Genomic DNA, 19,118 nt, shown 5'->3' with positions numbered 1-19,118 from the left:
TCCTTTGCTTGCCAGCTCTCTTTCTCTCTCAAAAATAAATATTTTCTAAAACACCAAATACAGGGGCGCCTGGGTGGCTCAGTCAGTTAAGCGTCTGACTTTGGCTCAGGTCATGATCTCACGGTTTGTGGGTTCGAGCCCTGCGTCGGGCTCTGTGCTGACAGCTCAGAGCCTGGAGCCTGCTTCAGATTCTGTCTCTCTCTCTCTCTCTCTGCCCCTCCCCTGCTCATGCTCGTCTCTCTCTCAAAAATAAATAAAATTTAAAAAATTTAAAAAAAGAAAGAACAAATACATCTTGGAAAGGTTAAGTTTATATTACCTTTCAATTAAGCCTCAGGGAAGAGAGGAAAGGAGAAAGAAAAGAAGGAGAGAAGGGAGAAAGAAGAAGACGATAGAGGATGAGGGAATCATGTCTTAAGTGAGGTAGGGTAGGAAATCAGCTAGAGAGTCTTAGGCCTAAGTAAATAAAATGAAAACAAAAACCTTCACTGGAGATACTGGAGATCACATAAGGACCAGGTAATCAAAAGCTACACATGTTACACCAGTGCCACAGACAGATACTAGATTAAACAACTTTAGGATACATCAAAGTAATAATATGGGTGATAAAGTTATCAATAAGTCAGAATTGGTACATGAAATGCATTAAACAAAATTTACTCAAAGGTTTAAAAAGCTCCATTTCAAATAGTTTACTAAAGAGTCTCTTCACTTCAGTGTTAAAGGCTTTTACCAGGTTTCCAATGAAGGTCTCCCAAGGACTACATTTGGATGCTTACCACTATTCTATTTTTTAATTTTTTTAAGTTTATTTATTTTGAGAGAGAGTACAAGTGGGGGAAAAAGAGAGAGAGAGAGAGAGAGAGAGAGAGAGAGAGAGAGAGAGAGAGAGAAAGAAAGAGAATCCCAAGCAGGCTCTGAGCAGTGCAGAGCCCAATGCAGGGCTCGAACTCACAAACCCTGAGATCATGACCTGAGCCGAGATCAAGAGTTGGACACTTAACCGACTGAGCCACCGAGATGTCCCTAGGTGTTTACCAGTATTTTAAAATGTGATCCAAAATACAGTCTTGATGCTCTAATTTAAAGTACAATATAAGTTTTTAATTTTAGAATCCTCAGAGCTGTCATTTCTTGGTGTTTTTGTCATGTTTAATCTAGCCATAAATCTTTCCCACAAAGCAGTTTTGGACTAGACCACCGAACTTTGCTCCAGTTTTATCCATCAATATTAAAGCCATCACTTACTATAAATGCATCAAATACTAAGTACTGAGGTTACAAAATTGAACAAAACAGAATCCCTGCCTTTGAGGCAGTTGTAGTCATTTGGCAGAAAGAGACATGAACAGGTAATTACAATACTACCTGATTAAGTTTTACAACAGGAGATACGAACAGAGCATTGTGCAAAGTGGTAAAAGCCACTAAGTCAGCCTGGAGGACTATGCTAAGCCTGTTCAAGAGGATTTGACATTTAAATTCATCTACAATGAGGCAGTTAGGTTAGTCAATCTATAAAGCCCCTTCTATTTAGTATATGTGCTGCCGAAGCAAGCACAAAGCCCCTTCTATTTAAAAAAAAGGACCAAGGGGTGCCTGGGTGGCTCAGTTGGTAAAGCATCAGACTTCAGCTCCGGTCATGATCTCATGGTTCATGAGTTCTAGTCCTGCATCGAGCTCTGTGCTGACAGCTCAGAGCGTGGAGCCTGCTTCAGATTCTGTCTCCCTCTCTCTGCTCCCCACCCCCACTCATGCTCTGTCTGTCTCTCTCTCTCTGTCAAATATAAATAAAAACATTTTTAAAAATTTACAAAAAAAAAAAAAAAAGGACAAAAAGTTGAAGGTCATGGAAATCTTATTTGTCAGAAATGGCTGATGCAGATTATTCCAGTTTGTTGTTATTAATCTAGTCTCTGTATCAAAAACAATATTTTGCTCATACAATCTCATCTTCTCTCCCAAACAATTCCTCGTCCTGCTTTCTTTTTCTTGGTAAATAGTAATACTTCCATAGTCAACAAACCACCAATTTCTACTGATTCTACTCCATATAGTCTCTTTACTCTGGCTACTTCTATCTCCTACATTGGAAGCTTCCAACAGCTTCCAAAAGAGTTTTCTTGTCTGAGATCCCTTCTTCCAATCAACCAGTTCTTCACACTATGGCCAAAGTGATTTTCCAAAACACAGATCTGATCACATGACAACTCACCTTAAAATCATCCAACTGCTCCCTACTGCTCTCAGAAGATACCCAAACTCTTTAGCATAGGTGTCAATAACTAGCCTGGCTTGCCTCTTGCTATAATCTTTTATACAGTACTCATACTGAACCTCTTATAGTTTCTTCAACACAAAGTACTCACTCACCATCGTCTCTAGAGCCTTCTAAGACTCCCTCAAAAGAAAATCAGATGACTTTCCCAAGTGATTTTTCAGTATGCTCTACTCCATTACTATACTTACCACACTATACAGTATTTTAATTACCTGTTTCCCTCAGAAAGCTGTAAGTTCTTTAAAGACAAAAACTATCTCACACATTCTTATATTTTCTATCTAAAGCATTATGCCTGCCTGGCACTGACATATAGTTCATGCTTGATAAAGATTGCTGAATGCATGAATAAATGAACAAATAAACAAACTGCAAAAAAAGAGAAATTCAATGGCCTACAATTTGTCATAATATTTATTAGCTACACTACAGAAACCTAATACTATAGCATGACCATATTTAAGCCATAGCCTATTACAATTAACCTGTTTTTAGAAACAGAAAGAAAGAAGGCTACACCATAAACTCAAAATTCAAATGAGCTTAAAAATTTACTGAGGTCCTCCAGTTTAGATGGTATAAATTTACTACTTAAGGTCATTTTTTGTGGAAAGAATACATACATATCAGATTCATGATATGCTATACATTTTAAAATTATAACTACATATGTACTATTACATTATTTTCACAGATAAAACACTGAGTTTGCTTTTTAACAAAAATGAAAGCTGCGTTCATCACTGACTCACCGGTTCTTTTCCAGCTCATTGTGTGTAGACCTAAAAGGAAAACAAAAAAGACCATTAGCCATTTGTTGCTAAGGTTATGGAAAGGGGGATTAGTTACTGCTGTACCACACCCAGAGAATTTCTTTAACAATGCAATATATAGTCAGACTTCTACAATCACACTCATCAAGAAGAAATAGCCTACGTTCGTTAGAATTATTCATTCAGATATAGTGTCTTCAGTTAACAACTAAATATTCTGAAACTGGTGTTTCACTGTTACTTTTTTTTAATGTTCATTTATATTTGAGAGAGGAGAGAGTGTGAACAGGGAAGGAGCAGAGAGAGAGGGATACAGAGACTCCAAAGTGGGCTATGCACTGACAGCAGTGAGCCCCATGTGGGGCTCAAATTCTAGAACGTGAGATTATGACCTCAGCCTAAATCAAATGCTTAACTGACTGAGCTACCCAGGTGCCCCTCACTGTTATCTTAATAAAATTAATGCTAGCACGTGTTTTCTTGCCTACCCCTATCCTACATTTTGTTGATTTGTAGATTGAAAAAAAAAATTTTTTTAAGTTTATTTATTTGAGACAGAGAGAATGTGCATGTGCATGAGTCAGGGGGAGGGGCAGAAAGAGGGGGGTAAAAAGAATCCCAAGCAGACTCAAGGCTGACAGCACAGCTGACACAGGGTCCTCGAACCCTGAGATGATGACCTGAGCCAAAATCAAGAGACAGACACTTAACTAAGCCACCCAGGAGCCCTGATCTGTAGATTTTTAATTCACATATAATCCATTTTTGTTTAAAAAGAAAAATGTACTTCTATGTCCTCTTCCATCTCCACTTAGTCACTCCTAAACACAGAAAAAATGTTTTGGCTAGCACAGAAGCTGTATAAGGTTTGCCTTACTGCTAAGTGATTTTATTTTTTCAAGAGTTTATTCATTTTTAAGGGAGTGGGAGGGGCAGAGAGAGGGGAACAGAGGATGTGAAGCAGGCTCTGGGCAGACAGCAGTGAGTATGATGAGGGGCTTGAACTCACAAACCCTGAGATCATGACCTGAGCCAAAGTAAGATGCTTAACCAGCTGAGCCACTAGGCACCCCAAGAAACACACTTTTAAAAGACTGGGAGGATATACCTCAAAATGCTAACAATGGTTGTTTTCTTTTTGGGCCTTTTTTTTCATTTTGCTTACCAATATTTGTTATAATACTTATCACCTACTGAACAAGTACAGTGTCTGCTAAACAGTGTGCTAAGCAGTCCATATATTATTTCATTTTCTCCCCCAAATACCCTTGTTTTATAAACAAGAATACTGAACCTCAGGTCAAGAGACATGCTCTCGTCCCAAGAGTGTAAGTAGTAACCAGGATTTAAGCCCAGGTCTTTCTTATCCCAAAACTCAAGTTCTTAACTACCTGGAAAGAGAGGTTAAGGGCCAGACTCTAGGCCAGATCTCCTGGGTTCAAGTACTGTTTGGTCTAGTTAAAGTCTTCATTTCTTTGTGCTCAGTTTCCTCATCTATGAAATAGGAAAAGTAACAGTACTTGCCTCATGTGATTGTTAGGAGGAATAAATAGTTTACACTGAATAGCAAAATATAACAAACTCTAAAGTTAGCTATTATTAGAATTATGTTATACTAGTTCTTACTAGTTCTCTTGAATGAATATATATTACTTTTACAATAATTTAACATTAGCAATAACAAGAATTTTATAAAGTAGAGTTCAAGTTCCTGTCACAGAAACTAATACTTTAATCATTTAACATATTCTGGTTAATGTCAACTGTTTTCAGAATATTACTGATTACCTTAATCTGATTTGTCATTCCAATGGATATTTAACAATTACATTTCTAAACTTTAGGGGCATCTGGCTAGCTCAGTCGGTTAAGCATCCAACTCTTGATTTCAGCTTGGGTCGTGATCTCATGGTTCATGGGTTCAAGCTCCACATCAGGCTCTGCACTAACAGGATAGCATGGATCCTGCTTGGGATTCTCTGTCTTCCTCTCCCTCTGTTCCTCCCCTGCTCATGCTGTCTCTCAAAAATGAATAAATGTTAAAAATTTTTTTAACTAAATAATAAAACAAATAAATAGGAGTGTTGTCGTCAATCTCATAATTTGTAGAAATTTTACCCACTGTCTTAGTTCAAGAGCCAAAGGCTTTTTTGAGTTACTGTCTCCTGTCCACCCTCTGCTTTCTTAGCAGTATCACAAGGTCCAAGTGACACAGGATAAAAAAGACTAATGTTCATTTTCAAAAGATTATCTTAATAAAAGGACTTCTCCTTCAAAAGAGGTTAAAAAAAAAATCTTAAGATGCTTCAAGAGTTCAGTCAAATTAACAGCAAGGATACGTACAATTCAGATGGAAGAAATTATAAAAACATAGAACCTTTCGTTTAACAGACTTAAGAGTTCAAAACCCAACAAGTAAATTATAGCCAAATCTCTATCACTATAATAAGTATTTACAAAAAGTTTTAAGTTTTTTGTCAAAGTGAATCAGTAAGTCAAAAGAGGAATAAGACATATTTTAGAGAGATTTAAAACAAAAAATTTGTTCAAAATTTGAATGGGTAATCAATAATGAAATTCCCCACCCCCTTGTAGTAAGTTTTGGTTTAACTGCCTTTATCCGAGAAGAAAACCTAGAACAAGTAAAATAAAAACAATGAAATAGTAAAGTAAATAATAAATGGAAACAACCTATTTAGACAGAAGTAGATTACTTACCATAAACTTAATCTAAACAGTCTAGAGATCCCACATATGGCCATAAATGCAAAATAATATATACCCAAAGATAACCAATTGTTGAATTCCAATATTGTATTGAACCTATTATCAAAGCTAGCACCAAAAGAACATAATCTGACCCACTGCTGTGAACAAAATTAAAACAGCAGGTTCTTCCCACCTCTCTCAGACTTTTATTTGTCTTGTTTCTAAAAAAATATAAAATGACAGCTAAGAATATGAACTTTTTCATCAAACCAAGAAATGAACATCATACTAGTTATACACTAGTAGCATTTAACAATATTTCCAAATATCAAGAAACAAAAATGATTGTGTGTGTACTAATCTTTACCATATTGTCATGTTCTTACACTTTAAAAAAAAAAATCTTATCAGTAGTTACTTCTGTTTTCACGGCTTTTTTGCCTGTAATATCAAGTAAACAAATAATGTGTATCTTTAAGACTGTCTTAGACTACAGGGAATCAAAGACCGTCTCTGGTAAATTTAAGACATGTATACTAATAATTATAACTCAAGGCGAAATAAATATATAAAGAAAGGTACAAAGTGTTATGGGAGTTTAAAGTAGGCAGATTTGAGGCGCCTGGGTGGCTCTGTCGGTTAAACATCTGATTCTTGATTTTGGCTCAGGTCATGATCTCATGATTGTGAGATGGAGTCCTATGTCAGGCTGTGCTGGGCATGGAGTCTGCTTGAGATTCTCCCTCTCCTTCTGACCCTCCCCCACCAAAATAAACAAACACAAACAAACAAGGCAGAATTTACTTCCCAAATATGGCTATCAGGGTAAACTTCAGAAAAAGGTGGCATTTGGTATGGATCTTAAATGATGGACTATTTGCTACTAGTAGAGGCTGGACCTGATAGGGAGAGGACATACCAAGTGGAAAGGAGCATAAGTAAACAAGCAGAGCTGTCCCACAACTATATGGCTAACTAATCTTCAACAAAGCAGGAAAGAACATCCAAGGAAAGAGTTTCTTCAAGAAATGGTGTTGGGAAAACTGGACAGCAACATGCAAAAGAATGAAACTAGACCACTGTTTTATACCACACACAAAAATAAATTCAAAATGGATTCAAAATTCAAAATAAATGTGAGATAGGAAACCATCATAATCCTAGAGGAAAACCTCTCCAGCATTGGCCGTAGCAACTTCTTACGTCTCCTGAGGCAAGGGAAACAAAAGCAAAAATAAACTATTGGGACTTCATCAAGATAAAAGCTTCTGCAGAGCAAGGCAACAATCAATAAAACTAAAAGGCAACCTTCAGAATGGCAGAAGATATTTGTAAATGACATATCTGATAAAGCGTTAGTAACTTAAAATATATAAGGAACTTATAAAACTCAACACCCAAAAAAACCCCAAATAATCCAGTTAAAAATGGGCAGACGACATAAATAAACATTTTTCCACACTTGATCTTAGCCAAAAGGCCAAGAAGCAATGAATAAACATTTTTCCAAGAAGACATACAGATGGCTAACACATACATGAAAAGATGCTCAACATCACTCATCATCAGGGAAATACAAATCAAAACTACAATGAGGTATCACCTCACACCTGTCAGAATGGCTAAAATTAACAACACAGGAAACAATAGATGTTGGCAAGGATGTGGAGAAAGAAAGAGGAACCCTCTTATACTGCTGATAGGAATGCAAACTGGTGCAGCCACTCTGGAAAACAGTATGGAGGTTTCTCAAAAAGTTAAAAATAGAACTATTCTATGATCCAGAAATTTATACTACTAGGTACTTACCCAAAGGATACAAAAATACTAATTTGAAGAGATACATGCACCCCGATGTTTATAGCAGCCTCACCAACAATAGCCAAAGTACGGAAAGAGTCCAAATGTCCATCCACTGATGAATGGATAAAGAAGTTGTCGTATGTAATATAATGGACCATTACTCAGCAATAAAAAAGAATGAAATCTTGCCATTTGCAGTGACATGGATGGAGCTAGAGAGTATTACGCTAAGTGAAATAAGCCAGAGAAAGACAAATACTGTATGATTTCACTCATATGTGGAACTGGAAAAAACAAAACAATGAGTATGGGGCGGTGTGAAGACAGACACACAAACCATAAAACAGATTCGTAACCATAGAGAACTGAGGGTTGCTGGAGGGAAGATGGCAGGGGGAAGGTTAAATGGGTGATGGGCATTAAAGAGGGCACTTGTGATGAGCACTGGGTGTTGTATGTAAGTGATAAATCACTAAATCCTACACCAGAAACTAGTATTACACTGTATGTTAACTGGAATTTAAATAAGAACTTGGAAGAAAAAATTAAAATTAAAATTAAAATAAAATAATAAAATAAGCAGAGCTGTAATGTCCAAAGCAAAACCAGAGAACAGCAACTAATAGGTCATAAAGACCTCTGGTGTTACAGGACAAAAGTCCTGAGTCTATTAACTCGATCATTCACACTAGCTGTGTAACTTTAAACAAATTATTTAACCTCTCTGATTAAGTTTCCTCGTTTGTAAAACTGGAATAATAACACGTGGCTTGGCTGGGTTACTGTGAGAATTAGAGAAAAATATGTAAAAGCATGTAACCATAATAAATATTCAGTAAATGTCAGCCATTGCAACTACACTTATTATTTTTAACAAAACTAAAAACATACTACCTAAAACAACTGAGTATACTACATGGGGCAATAAATCAATAAGTTCTCAATATACTCAGAATGAGCCTGGAAATAAACAACCATAATGATGAAAAAAGAAACTGAAAGAAAATATAAGTATTTTGGTCATTTAGTCAGCTGTGAAGATAGTACAAGGTTTAGGTTATGACAGAGAGAAAGATGACTAATTATGTGTACAGAGAGAAACTAATGATCTAAATACTGTTGGCAAGAAATGAGTATCACATACTAGGAACAACCTCTTTTTGCTTCTCTGAGCCTATGTGTCCAAACAAATCCTACCAATAATGTGCCACTGAAATACTCAATTATGATAAATTCTCTATAAAACTGAGATGTTCTAATAATCCATTGGGTTAGCCCACTTCTCTTCTCCAAATAAAATGCACCTCTGAAAGCAAACACTAATGAATTGTATGCCTTTCAGATACCCTTACTCTGAATGCTTAACTTTCAAGGACAGAGAAAAGACATTTCTATCATTCTATCATTGAATCACAGGTAATCTTTTTCACAAATAATATCCCTTTAAGAGAGACATGCTAATGAATTCCCTGTCTGAATGGGAATCATTATCTCAACCAGATCTGTGACTTTTCATTGACTAAAACAGAGCTCTAATACATAAACTTTTAATTCTTTAGATTGTAGTTTGGTGGCAGTCAATGAAATGAAGCACAGGACTGAAACTGAACAAAACAGTTTGGCTCGAGTAGTGCCACCGTGGAAAAAAATAAAAGCAGCCATTCCCAGAATTAATATTCTCTTTTAGCAAAAGGAAAGATCTCACCACCTTTGTTGAACTGATGAGCCAACCCCAAATTTGTTAACATTTTTGTTTTATTTGCTTTGTAATCCTAAAATGTCTTATGGATGTTACCCTCCACACAATGAAAAGAACACATTCTCTGAAGCTAAACAAATATCTACTAATTGTATCTTAAGGTTTGTAATTTCATATACATATATTTAAAGGAGAAGAAAAACACAAAACTTCAGCCACATTAGTGCTGAGATAGTTTGAAAAACACTGTAAAAGAAGAAAACCATGCTAACTGGCGATAAAGTAATTATTCCTTTTTTAAATTAAATTTTATTGAAGTATAATTAACATACAGTATTAAACTAGTTTCAGGTACACAACATAATGATTCAACAATTCCATACATTACTCAGTGCTCACTTAGTAAGTGTAGTCACCATCTGTCACCAAACAATGTTATTACAATTTTATGGACGATATTCCCTATGTCATACTTTTTACCTCCAGGACTTATTTATTAAAGTAATTCTTTCAAGAAGGTAATTTTGTATATTTGTTCCTATCAAAGTTACATTTTAAAAACCATAAAAACACTAAAACTTGAATATTGCAGGCTTTTAGGAAAAATGCCTTGTAAGAAACATATTGCTTCTTCCTTAACAATGACAAAAGCATAACTACCGTAATAACTAAGGTCACAAAAAAAGCAAGTGTCTAAAAAGAATGTGTAACAATAACTACAATCAATTAAATTTCCCTTAAAACTTACATATGAAAGCTGAATATATGCAATCCTTACATGGACTCAGCATCTCCACACATAGGCATATACCAAAATAATATATATGTTCATCAAAGAACATACAAAGCAATGCTTATTCTTTTCATACTAGCCAAAAATTAGAAACAAATGTCCATCAATAGTAGAATAAACAAATTGTGAAATACTCATACAATACTACAGAGCATTGAAAATGAACACCTTTTATTCAATAACATGGATGAATCTTCTAATTTCAACATAATGTTGAATGAAAAAAGGCAGACACAAAAACATATACTGTATAACTCCACCCATACAAGCTCAAACCTGGCCAAATTAAAGTATCAAAAGTTAGAATAGTGGTTGCCTCAGGGAGAGGGTAACACTCACTGGAAAGAGTCAAAGGGAAGGGCTTCTAAGAGAGTCTGTAATATTTTATTTCTTTACCTTTGTGAAAATTCATCAAACTGTACACTTAGGATTTGTTTTTCTGCATGTTCACTTTCAATAAACAGGGAAAAATTTTAATTACATATGAAATGAATTCAGTAAAAAGCAATTCTTATTTCAAATATAGCAAACACCCTAATTTAAGCCTCCGATAAATCTTCTAGCTCACTACATAAATATCCCTAAGTTATACACTTTGTAAAGTATAATTTTCACTACTAAAATTATACAGAGTAAATTCTTTTACCTTAAGAAGCTATGAAAAGAAGAGCAAATTAAACTCAAAGAAATAGAGGAAGGAAATAAGAAGTTACAGGTTAAAGAACAAATCACAAAGAAATTAGAAAATAAGGGTGCCCAGCTGGCTCAGTTGGTAGAGCATGCAACACTTGATCTCAGTGTTGTAAGTTTGAGTCCCACGTTACTTAAAAAAATAAAATTTTTAAAAAATATATGTGTGTGTGTGTGTATCCAGTTGAAGGGGTGTGTGTGTGTGTATATATATATGTGTGTGTGTGTTTATATATATATATATATGTATATATATATATATATACGTGTGTGTGTGTGTGTGTATATATGTATACACACACACACACACACACACACCCCTTCAACTGGATAATAAAGAAAATGCAACATAATCAAAATTTGCTCAATACAGCTAAAGCAGTGCTTTGAGACAAATGTTTAGCTTTAAATATTTTTGTTGGGGGTGGAGTCCAAAATCAATGATCTGAGATTCCACATTTAGAAGCTAGAAAAAGAAGCACACTAAACTGAAAGAAGTTGGGCAATGGTTGTCAAGTGTGGGCTATTTTGCTCACCAGAAGATATTTGGCAATGTCTGGAGACATTCTGTTATTACAACTAGGGAGATCCACTGGCATTTTGTAAGGAGAGGTCAGGGATGCTGCTAAACACCTTATGATGCTCAAAACAGAATTATCTGGCCCAAACTGTCAAGTGCTGAGGCTGATAAACTATGAAGTACAGGAGAAAAATAAAGACAAGAACAAGAATGACCAAAATAAGAAACAGGAAACAACGGAGAATAGCCATAAAACCAAAAGCTGACTGGGGCACCTGGGTGGCCCAAACTCTTGATTTCATTATCTCAGGACTGGTGAGTTCAAATCTCACATTAGACTCTGCACTGACAGTGCAGAGCCTGCTTGGGATTCTTGCTCTCTCTCTCAACATAAATAAACTTAGGGGGGAAAAAAAAACAAAACTAAAAGCTGACTTTAAAAAGGTCAGCAAAACTGATAAACTTCTAAGACTGATGAAAGAGACAAAAACTACCAATAAAAAAAAAAAAAACAAAAAGCCACCAGGATGAAAGAGCACACATCACTATGGATGACACACATTACAAGAATGGTAAGAGAATATGATGAACAACTTTATGCCAATATATTCAAACAACTTAGATAAAATGGATAAATTTCTTGAAAGATAAAAATTATCAAAACTGACTCAAGAATAATTAGAAACCCTGAATATTCTTGCATCTATTAAAGAAACTGAATCCATAATAAAAAACCTTCCCATAAAGAAAAGTCTAGGCCCAGAAGTTTTCGTTGGCAAATGTTACTAAGCATAAAATCTTTCAAAAAATAAAGGAAGAAGAAACACTTCCCAACTCATTTTGAGGCCAGTATTATCCTGATAGCAAACTCTGACAAAGAAATTACACTGGGGGGGAAAAACCTAAAAACCAGATTACTATCCTTTATGAACATAGACACAAAAATTCTTAGCGAACTGAATCCAACAGCAAATAGAAAGTATGAGTTTTACAATAAAAAAAATGTGTCTGGCCTTTGTTCTGACTTCCTGAAACCTTGGAATTTTCAAGTTATAGGAGTGTCTACATTATTCATGGTGGAGCCTTGGACCACGCTTGAATTTATGCTGAAGAGATGACTCAAATCGGGGGCTGGTCTTGACAGAAAGATGAACTGTGTGATTAGAGGGTTGAGGCTGTAAGACACTGATATCACCTGACCTCCTAACTTCCAGGGAGAGAATGGTCACTAGAGATTGAGTTCAATCATGTGGCCAATGATTCAATCAATTATGACTACATAATGAAATAAAAACTCTGAAATCTGAGGCTCAGGTGAGCTTCTTGGTTGGTAAATACATCCGTGTGCCAGGAAAGCAATGCATCTTGATTCTACAGAGAAAAAACACAAAAGCTCCATGTTCCCAACTCTCCCAAACTTTGCCCTATATATCTCTTCATTTGGCTAGTCTTGATTTGTATCATTTATAATAAAATCTGTAATAAGTATAGTGTTCTCTTGAGTTCTTTGAGTAGTTCTAGTGAATTAACAAACTCGAGGGGATTGTGAGAACCCCCAAATTGGTAGCCAGATAGTCAGAAGGGTAGGTGGCCTAGAGACTCCTGAACTTACAGCTGGCATCTGTAGTGAGGGCAGTCATGTTGAGGACTGCACCTTAGACTTGTGGACGCTGTGTTAACTGCAGGGTGTTGGCATCAGTATTGCAAACTACACCATGACCAAGTAGAGTTTACTCCAGGAATGCAAGACTGATTTAAGATTCAACAAAAATATCAATCACTGTAACTGACCACATTAACAGAATAAAAAAATACAGTATAGTATAATCTCAATAAGTGAAGAAAAAGCATTTGACAAAATTCAGCATCTATTAAAGATTTAAAACACACACACACACACACACACACACACACACACACACACACCTCATAAATTAAGAATTTCCTGAACCTGTGAAAAGGCATCTACAAAAAATTATCATACTCCATGGTGAAAGGATGCATGTTTTCTCAAGATGAGGAACAAGGTAAGGATGTTCACTCTCACTACTTCTATGTAGCACTGTATTAGAGGTCCTCACCAGTAAAATAAGGCAGGAAAAAGAAATATATAGAATGGAAAGGAAGAAGTAAAAATATCTTTACTGTAAACAACATCATTTATCATCTATTTAGAAAACCCTAAGGAATATACAAATTATTAAAATATACCAAATTCAACTGCCATTTACAATAATAGCATCAAAGAATAATAAATACTTAAGGATAAATTTAACAAATACATACATTACTCACATTCTGAAAAACTACAAAATATTGCTGAACTTTAAAAACATCTAGGGGCACCCGACTTCGGCTCAGGTCACGATCTATGGTTCGTGAGTTTGAGCCTTGCATCAGGCTCTGTGCCGACAGCTCAGAGCTTGGAGCCTGCTTTGGATTCTGTGTCTCCCCCTGTCTCTCTGCCCCTCTCTCACTTGTGCTCTCTCTCTCAAAAATAAATAAACATTTAAAAAATAAAACATAAAAAACATCTAAATAATTGACAAAATGAAGAGACATACCATATTCATTAATAGAAAGATACAATATCGTTCACATGTGTCAGGTCTCCCCAAATTAATCTATAGAGTCAATGCAATCCCCATCAAAATTCTAGTAGGCTTTATTATAGAAACTGACAAGCAGATTTTATAATGTATCTTAAATTGCAAAAGACCTAAAATAGTCAAAGGAACTTTTGAAAAAAGGAGCACATTGGAAGACTTACACTACCTGATTCCATGACTTATTAAAAAAAATATATATATAGTAATGAAGACACTATGGTTTTGAAATAAAATAAATATTTTGATCAATGGATCAATCATAGATTTGCACATATATGGTCAAATGATTTTTTACAAAGATGCTAAGGTAATTCAATGTAGAAAATATAGTCTTTTCAAAAAATAGTACTAGAACAACCAGATGTCTATTTGCCAAAAAATGGTATTTAGCCCTTGCCTCACACCTTCTACAAAAATTAACTCTAAATAAAGCTTAGATCTAAATGTAAAACCTAAAACTGTAAGACTGCTAGAAGAAAACAAGAGAAAATACTCATGATCTTGGATTATGAAAAGATTTCTTAGGACATAAGGAGCATGAACAATAAATGACAAATATCAACTGGACTTCATCAAAATATGCAACTTTGGTCTTCAAAAGACACTGTTAAGAAAATGATAAAGGCTGGGGCACCTGGGTGGCTTAGTCGGTTAAGTGTCCAACTCTGACTCAGGTCATGATCTCACTATGAGTTTGTGCCCTGAACTGGGCTCTGTGCTGACAGCTCAGAGCCTGGAGCCTGCTTCAGATTCTGTGTCTCCATCTCTCTGCCCCTTCCCTGCTGGCACCCTGTCTCTCTCTCAAAAATAAATAAGCATTTTAAAAAAATGATAAAGGTAAACCACTGAGTAGGAGAAAACATTTGCAAAACACATACACAGTAAAGAACTTGTATCCAGAATTCGCAAAGAATACTTTACAGCTCAACAAGAAAACAAACAACTCAAGAGAAGAAATGCAGAAAATATAATCAGACACTTCACCAAAGAAGATATATCAATACCAAACAAGCATATATAAAGATGCCCATGATTATCAGTTATAAGGAAAATGCAAAGTAAACCAGAAGCTATCATGACCCACCTGCTAGAATGGCTAAAATTTACAAAGACTGACAGTACCAAGGGCCATCCAGGTTGTGGAGCTACTGAAAGTCTCTTACGCTGCTAGTCAGAATGTAAAATGGGTACAGACACTTTGGAGAATGGTTTGGCAATTTCTTTATAAAGTTAAATATACACTTACTCCATGACTCAGTAATTTCACTCCTAGGTACATATATACACAAAGAGCTGTTCGTGAAAGTACATGGCATCTTTACTTATAATAGCTAAAAACTATATGCAACCTAAATGTCTATCAACTGGTGAATGGATAAACAAATTGTGGTAGATTCATACAATGGACTATTACTCAGCAATATAGAGAACTGAACTGTTGAAATACAGAACACCATGAATGAATCTCAAAAAACACTATGCTAAGCGCGCCTGAGTGGCTCAGTTAAGTGTCCGACTTCAGCTCAGGTCATGACCTCATGGTTCATGGGTTCAAGCCCCACTTCGAACGCTGCACTGACAACTCAGAGCCTGGAGCCTGCTTTGAATTCTGTGTCTCCCTCTCTCTCTCTCTGCCTCTTCCCTACTTGTGCTCTTCCTCTCTCTCAAAAATAAACATTAAAAAAAAAAAAAACCAAAACCCTATGCTAAGTGAAAGAAATCTGACACAAAAGAGTATGTATATGATTTTATTTATATAAAACTGTAAAAATGGCAAAACTGCAGTGACAGAACAGTTCAGAAGTTGCCAGGAACAAGAGGTACAGATAGGAAACTGTCAAGAAGCATGAGATAATATTTTGAGGTGATGAAAATGTTCTATATCATAATTTTGCTGGAGATTGTATGATTGTATACATATGTCAAGCCACTGAAGTATATACTAAAAACTGGGGGTTTTTATTGTATAGAAATTATATCCAAACAAAACTTATTTTTTAAAAAAAGTAGTAAGCCTCATCCAGAAATTGAGGCAATAATCTAATGTACCACAAAGTACTAAAAAATGAGAGTAAAATATTAATTCCTTATTGTGGGAGACTAATAATATAAATTCCTAGAAAGTACATCATTTAAAAACATCATTCCTTTGGGAAATATCTATATTTATGTCCACTTAAAAAAATTTTCATTTCTGGCATACAGTTAATCTGCTGTTAGTTAAGAGTATAGACAGTCAAGTCTTCATCTTCTGTAACAGGAAATCAATAGATAATAAGCAGGACAAGCTTCTCGTTTATTTATTTAAATATTTATTTATTTTTGAGAGATAGCACAGGGGAGTGGCAGACAGAGGGAGAGAGAGAATCCCAAGCCAGCTCTGCCCCTGTCAGCATAGAGCCCAGAAACCAAAAGGGGGTTTGATCTCATGAACCCTGAGATCATGACTTAAGCCCGAAGTCAAGAGTCAGATACTTAATTGACTAAGCCACCTAGGCTCCCTGCTTCTTATTTAGAAATAAAGCAGGGGCACCTGGCTGGCTTGGTTGGAAGAGCATGCAACTCTTGATGGTGGGATTATTAGTTCAAGCCCCACACTGGGAGTAGAGATTACTTAATAAATGAAAGCTTAAAAAAATAAATAAATAAGAAAGCAAACAGCCGAAGAAATTGTTATATCGTTGGAAGTGGTAGCGTCTAGGAAGTAGAAAATGGAAGGGGAAAGATAAGGCAGGGAAATGTTATTCTTCTTTATAAGCCACTTGGTATTAATGGACTCATTGCTACTATATACAACTATTACTTTTTAAACATGTTATGAATTTAAAATAAAAGATAACTACCTCACTTTCTATTCTTAGCAGTGACAGAAATTAAGAAGTATCTAATACATACTAAAGTTACACATTATTTATGAAATAATCACTTCTTAGGTGAGAGAGCAATATTAAAAACTACAGATAGAAGCGCCTGGATGGCTTAGTCGGCTAAGCGTCCAAGTTGGGCTCAGATCATGATCTCACAGTTCATGGGTTCAAACCCTGCATCAGGCTCCGTGCTGATGCTCAGAGCCTGGATCCTGCTTCAGATTCTGTGTGTGTCTCTCTCTCTGCCCCTCCTCCGCTCACACTCTTATCTGTTTCTCTCAAAAATAAAATTAAAATTTTTTTTTTAATTTTTAAAAGAAGCACAGGGAATTTTGAAATTAAAATTATTGCTCTTAAGCACACTTCCAAAAGTTAAAACAGGATAGAATGTGATAACACATTCTATTACAGAGCAACATTCTAAAAACGTTTAAAAATGGAGAAAATATCAGGGGGCTTGGGTAGCTCTGTCGGTTAAGCATCTGACTTTGGCTTGTGTCATGACCTCATGGTCCTGGAGTTCAAGCCCCACATCAGGCTCCATGCTGACAGCTCAGAGCCTGGAGTCTGCTTCGGATTCTGTGTCTCCCTCTCTCTCTGCCCCTCCCCTGCTTGTGCTCTGTCTTTCTCAAAAATAAACAAACATTTAAAAAATGGAGAAAATAGGGGCACCTGGGTGGCTCAGTCGGTTGAGCGTCCGACTTCGGCTCAGGTCATGATCTCACAGTTTGTGGGTTCGAGCCCCGCATCAGGTTCTGTGCTGACTGCTTGCTCAGAGCCTGAAGCCTGCTTCAGATTCTGTCTCCTATGCTCTCTGCCCCTCCCCCGTTCACGCTTTGTCTCACTCTGTTTCTCAAAAATAAATGTAAAAAAAAAAAAAAAAAAAAATTAAAAAAAAAAAATGGAGAAAATATAGGTGATTTCCTAAATCCCTTGACTTCAAAATTGTAATTTGATATTTTAGGATAGAGTTGGGCGTGAAATAGACATTCAGTAGTTACTTTGGTGGGAAAAGAAATGAATGGAACCATAATTAACAGCATTACTTATAATATAAAGCCCATTTTTTTTAAATTGATCCTAAATTTTATTGTTAATATATTACATTCTTCTCTATAGTACTAGATGTTATGCATCTATTTCAAAGAATCTTACTAAGAGAAGTACATCACACAGAAAAGTGATTCTCAAAGAGAGTAGTAGAAGAGAGGCTGGCAGGACAGCTGAATCTCCTTGCTTTGGTAGCTGTAGGAGAATGGAGGTACCTTTTTCCAACTGGCTACACTCCCTACTTCTAACCTCTTATTGGTTTATTTCAAGTTTTGAAGGCTTCATTGCTTAATATTTATGCATTCATTCATTCATTCACTACACCTTTAGTTCTTTTTAGCATCTGTCACATGTTCAAGACTCATCTTAGTGCAATAAACAGGAATGGGCAATTTTCTTTTTCTTTTACACTTCTACTGAGGTATAATATGCATACTATATAAAATTCACCCATTTTAAGTATACAGTTCAGTGAGATTCAGTAAATTTATACAGTTGCATAACCTTTATCACAACCTAGTTTTAGGACACCTCTATCACCCCCAAAAGTTTCCTCATGCCCATTTGCAGTCAATTTCCACTCCCATTTCCTAGACCACCACTGATCTGCTTTCTAATTTCTATAGTTTTCCCTTTTTTATAAATTTCACATGATGGAATCATGTGAAATATGTACTATTAAGTATCTGACTTCATTTAATGTTTTTGAGGTTCATCCACTTTGTTATACATATGAGTAGTTTATTTTTATTGCTCAAAGTATTTCCATTGTATGAATATACTGCATTTTGTTTGTCCATTCATTCACCAGCTTATGGATATTTTGTTTCCAGTTTTTGGTGATTATGAATAATGCTATGACCATTCACACTCAAGTATTCCTGTGGACATGTAGAATAGGAGACCTTCATCTCATAGGACAGTGTTTCACACTTGTTACACTCTATCATTAACATCCAAGTTATTTACCACATCTATGAAAAAGGCCAACAGTATGAAACACTTACTGGTACTTAGTAAGTTAATATTAAATTCCTACTAATACTTAAATGTTTGTTTAAAGAACAAAAGAAACGTTACTCAGCAATTCTGATAATATGGGCTTCAACTTCAATGTTAAAAACACAAACATAACTTTGTCTGCAATAAGGATACCTGTCACAAAATTACAATGAGAATAATGACATTAAACACCCCTATATTTCATACAAAGCCATCAATTGTGCCTAAGTCTCTCTAAAAGTCTTGTCAAAAATATGTGAACATTTCATTCAAAAATACCTTCAGAGCTACATGATCATGCTCAAAGTATTCAGCTATT

The 19,118-nt window shown here is 35.6% G+C and overlaps 1 protein-coding gene across 3 annotated transcripts in view; it reads right to left on the bottom strand.

Annotated features, from left to right (window-relative positions):
- MXI1 (MAX interactor 1, dimerization protein) overlaps positions 1-19,118 on the bottom strand; it is a 105,897-nt gene that overhangs the window by 59,638 nt on the left and 27,141 nt on the right. For all 3 annotated transcript variants that reach the window (XM_042907974.1, XM_042907975.1, XM_042907976.1), the window contains exon 3: positions 3,037-3,066. In XM_042907974.1, the coding sequence (XP_042763908.1) occupies positions 3,037-3,066 (30 nt within the window). The remainder of the gene's footprint in view (positions 1-3,036; positions 3,067-19,118) is intronic.

The sequence above is a fragment of the Panthera leo genome, chromosome D2 (genome assembly GCF_018350215.1).
Source record: "Panthera leo isolate Ple1 chromosome D2, P.leo_Ple1_pat1.1, whole genome shotgun sequence".
In the NCBI taxonomy this organism is placed as follows: domain Eukaryota; kingdom Metazoa; phylum Chordata; class Mammalia; order Carnivora; family Felidae; genus Panthera; species Panthera leo.
This window is presented reverse-complemented; position numbering and strand designations above follow the sequence as displayed.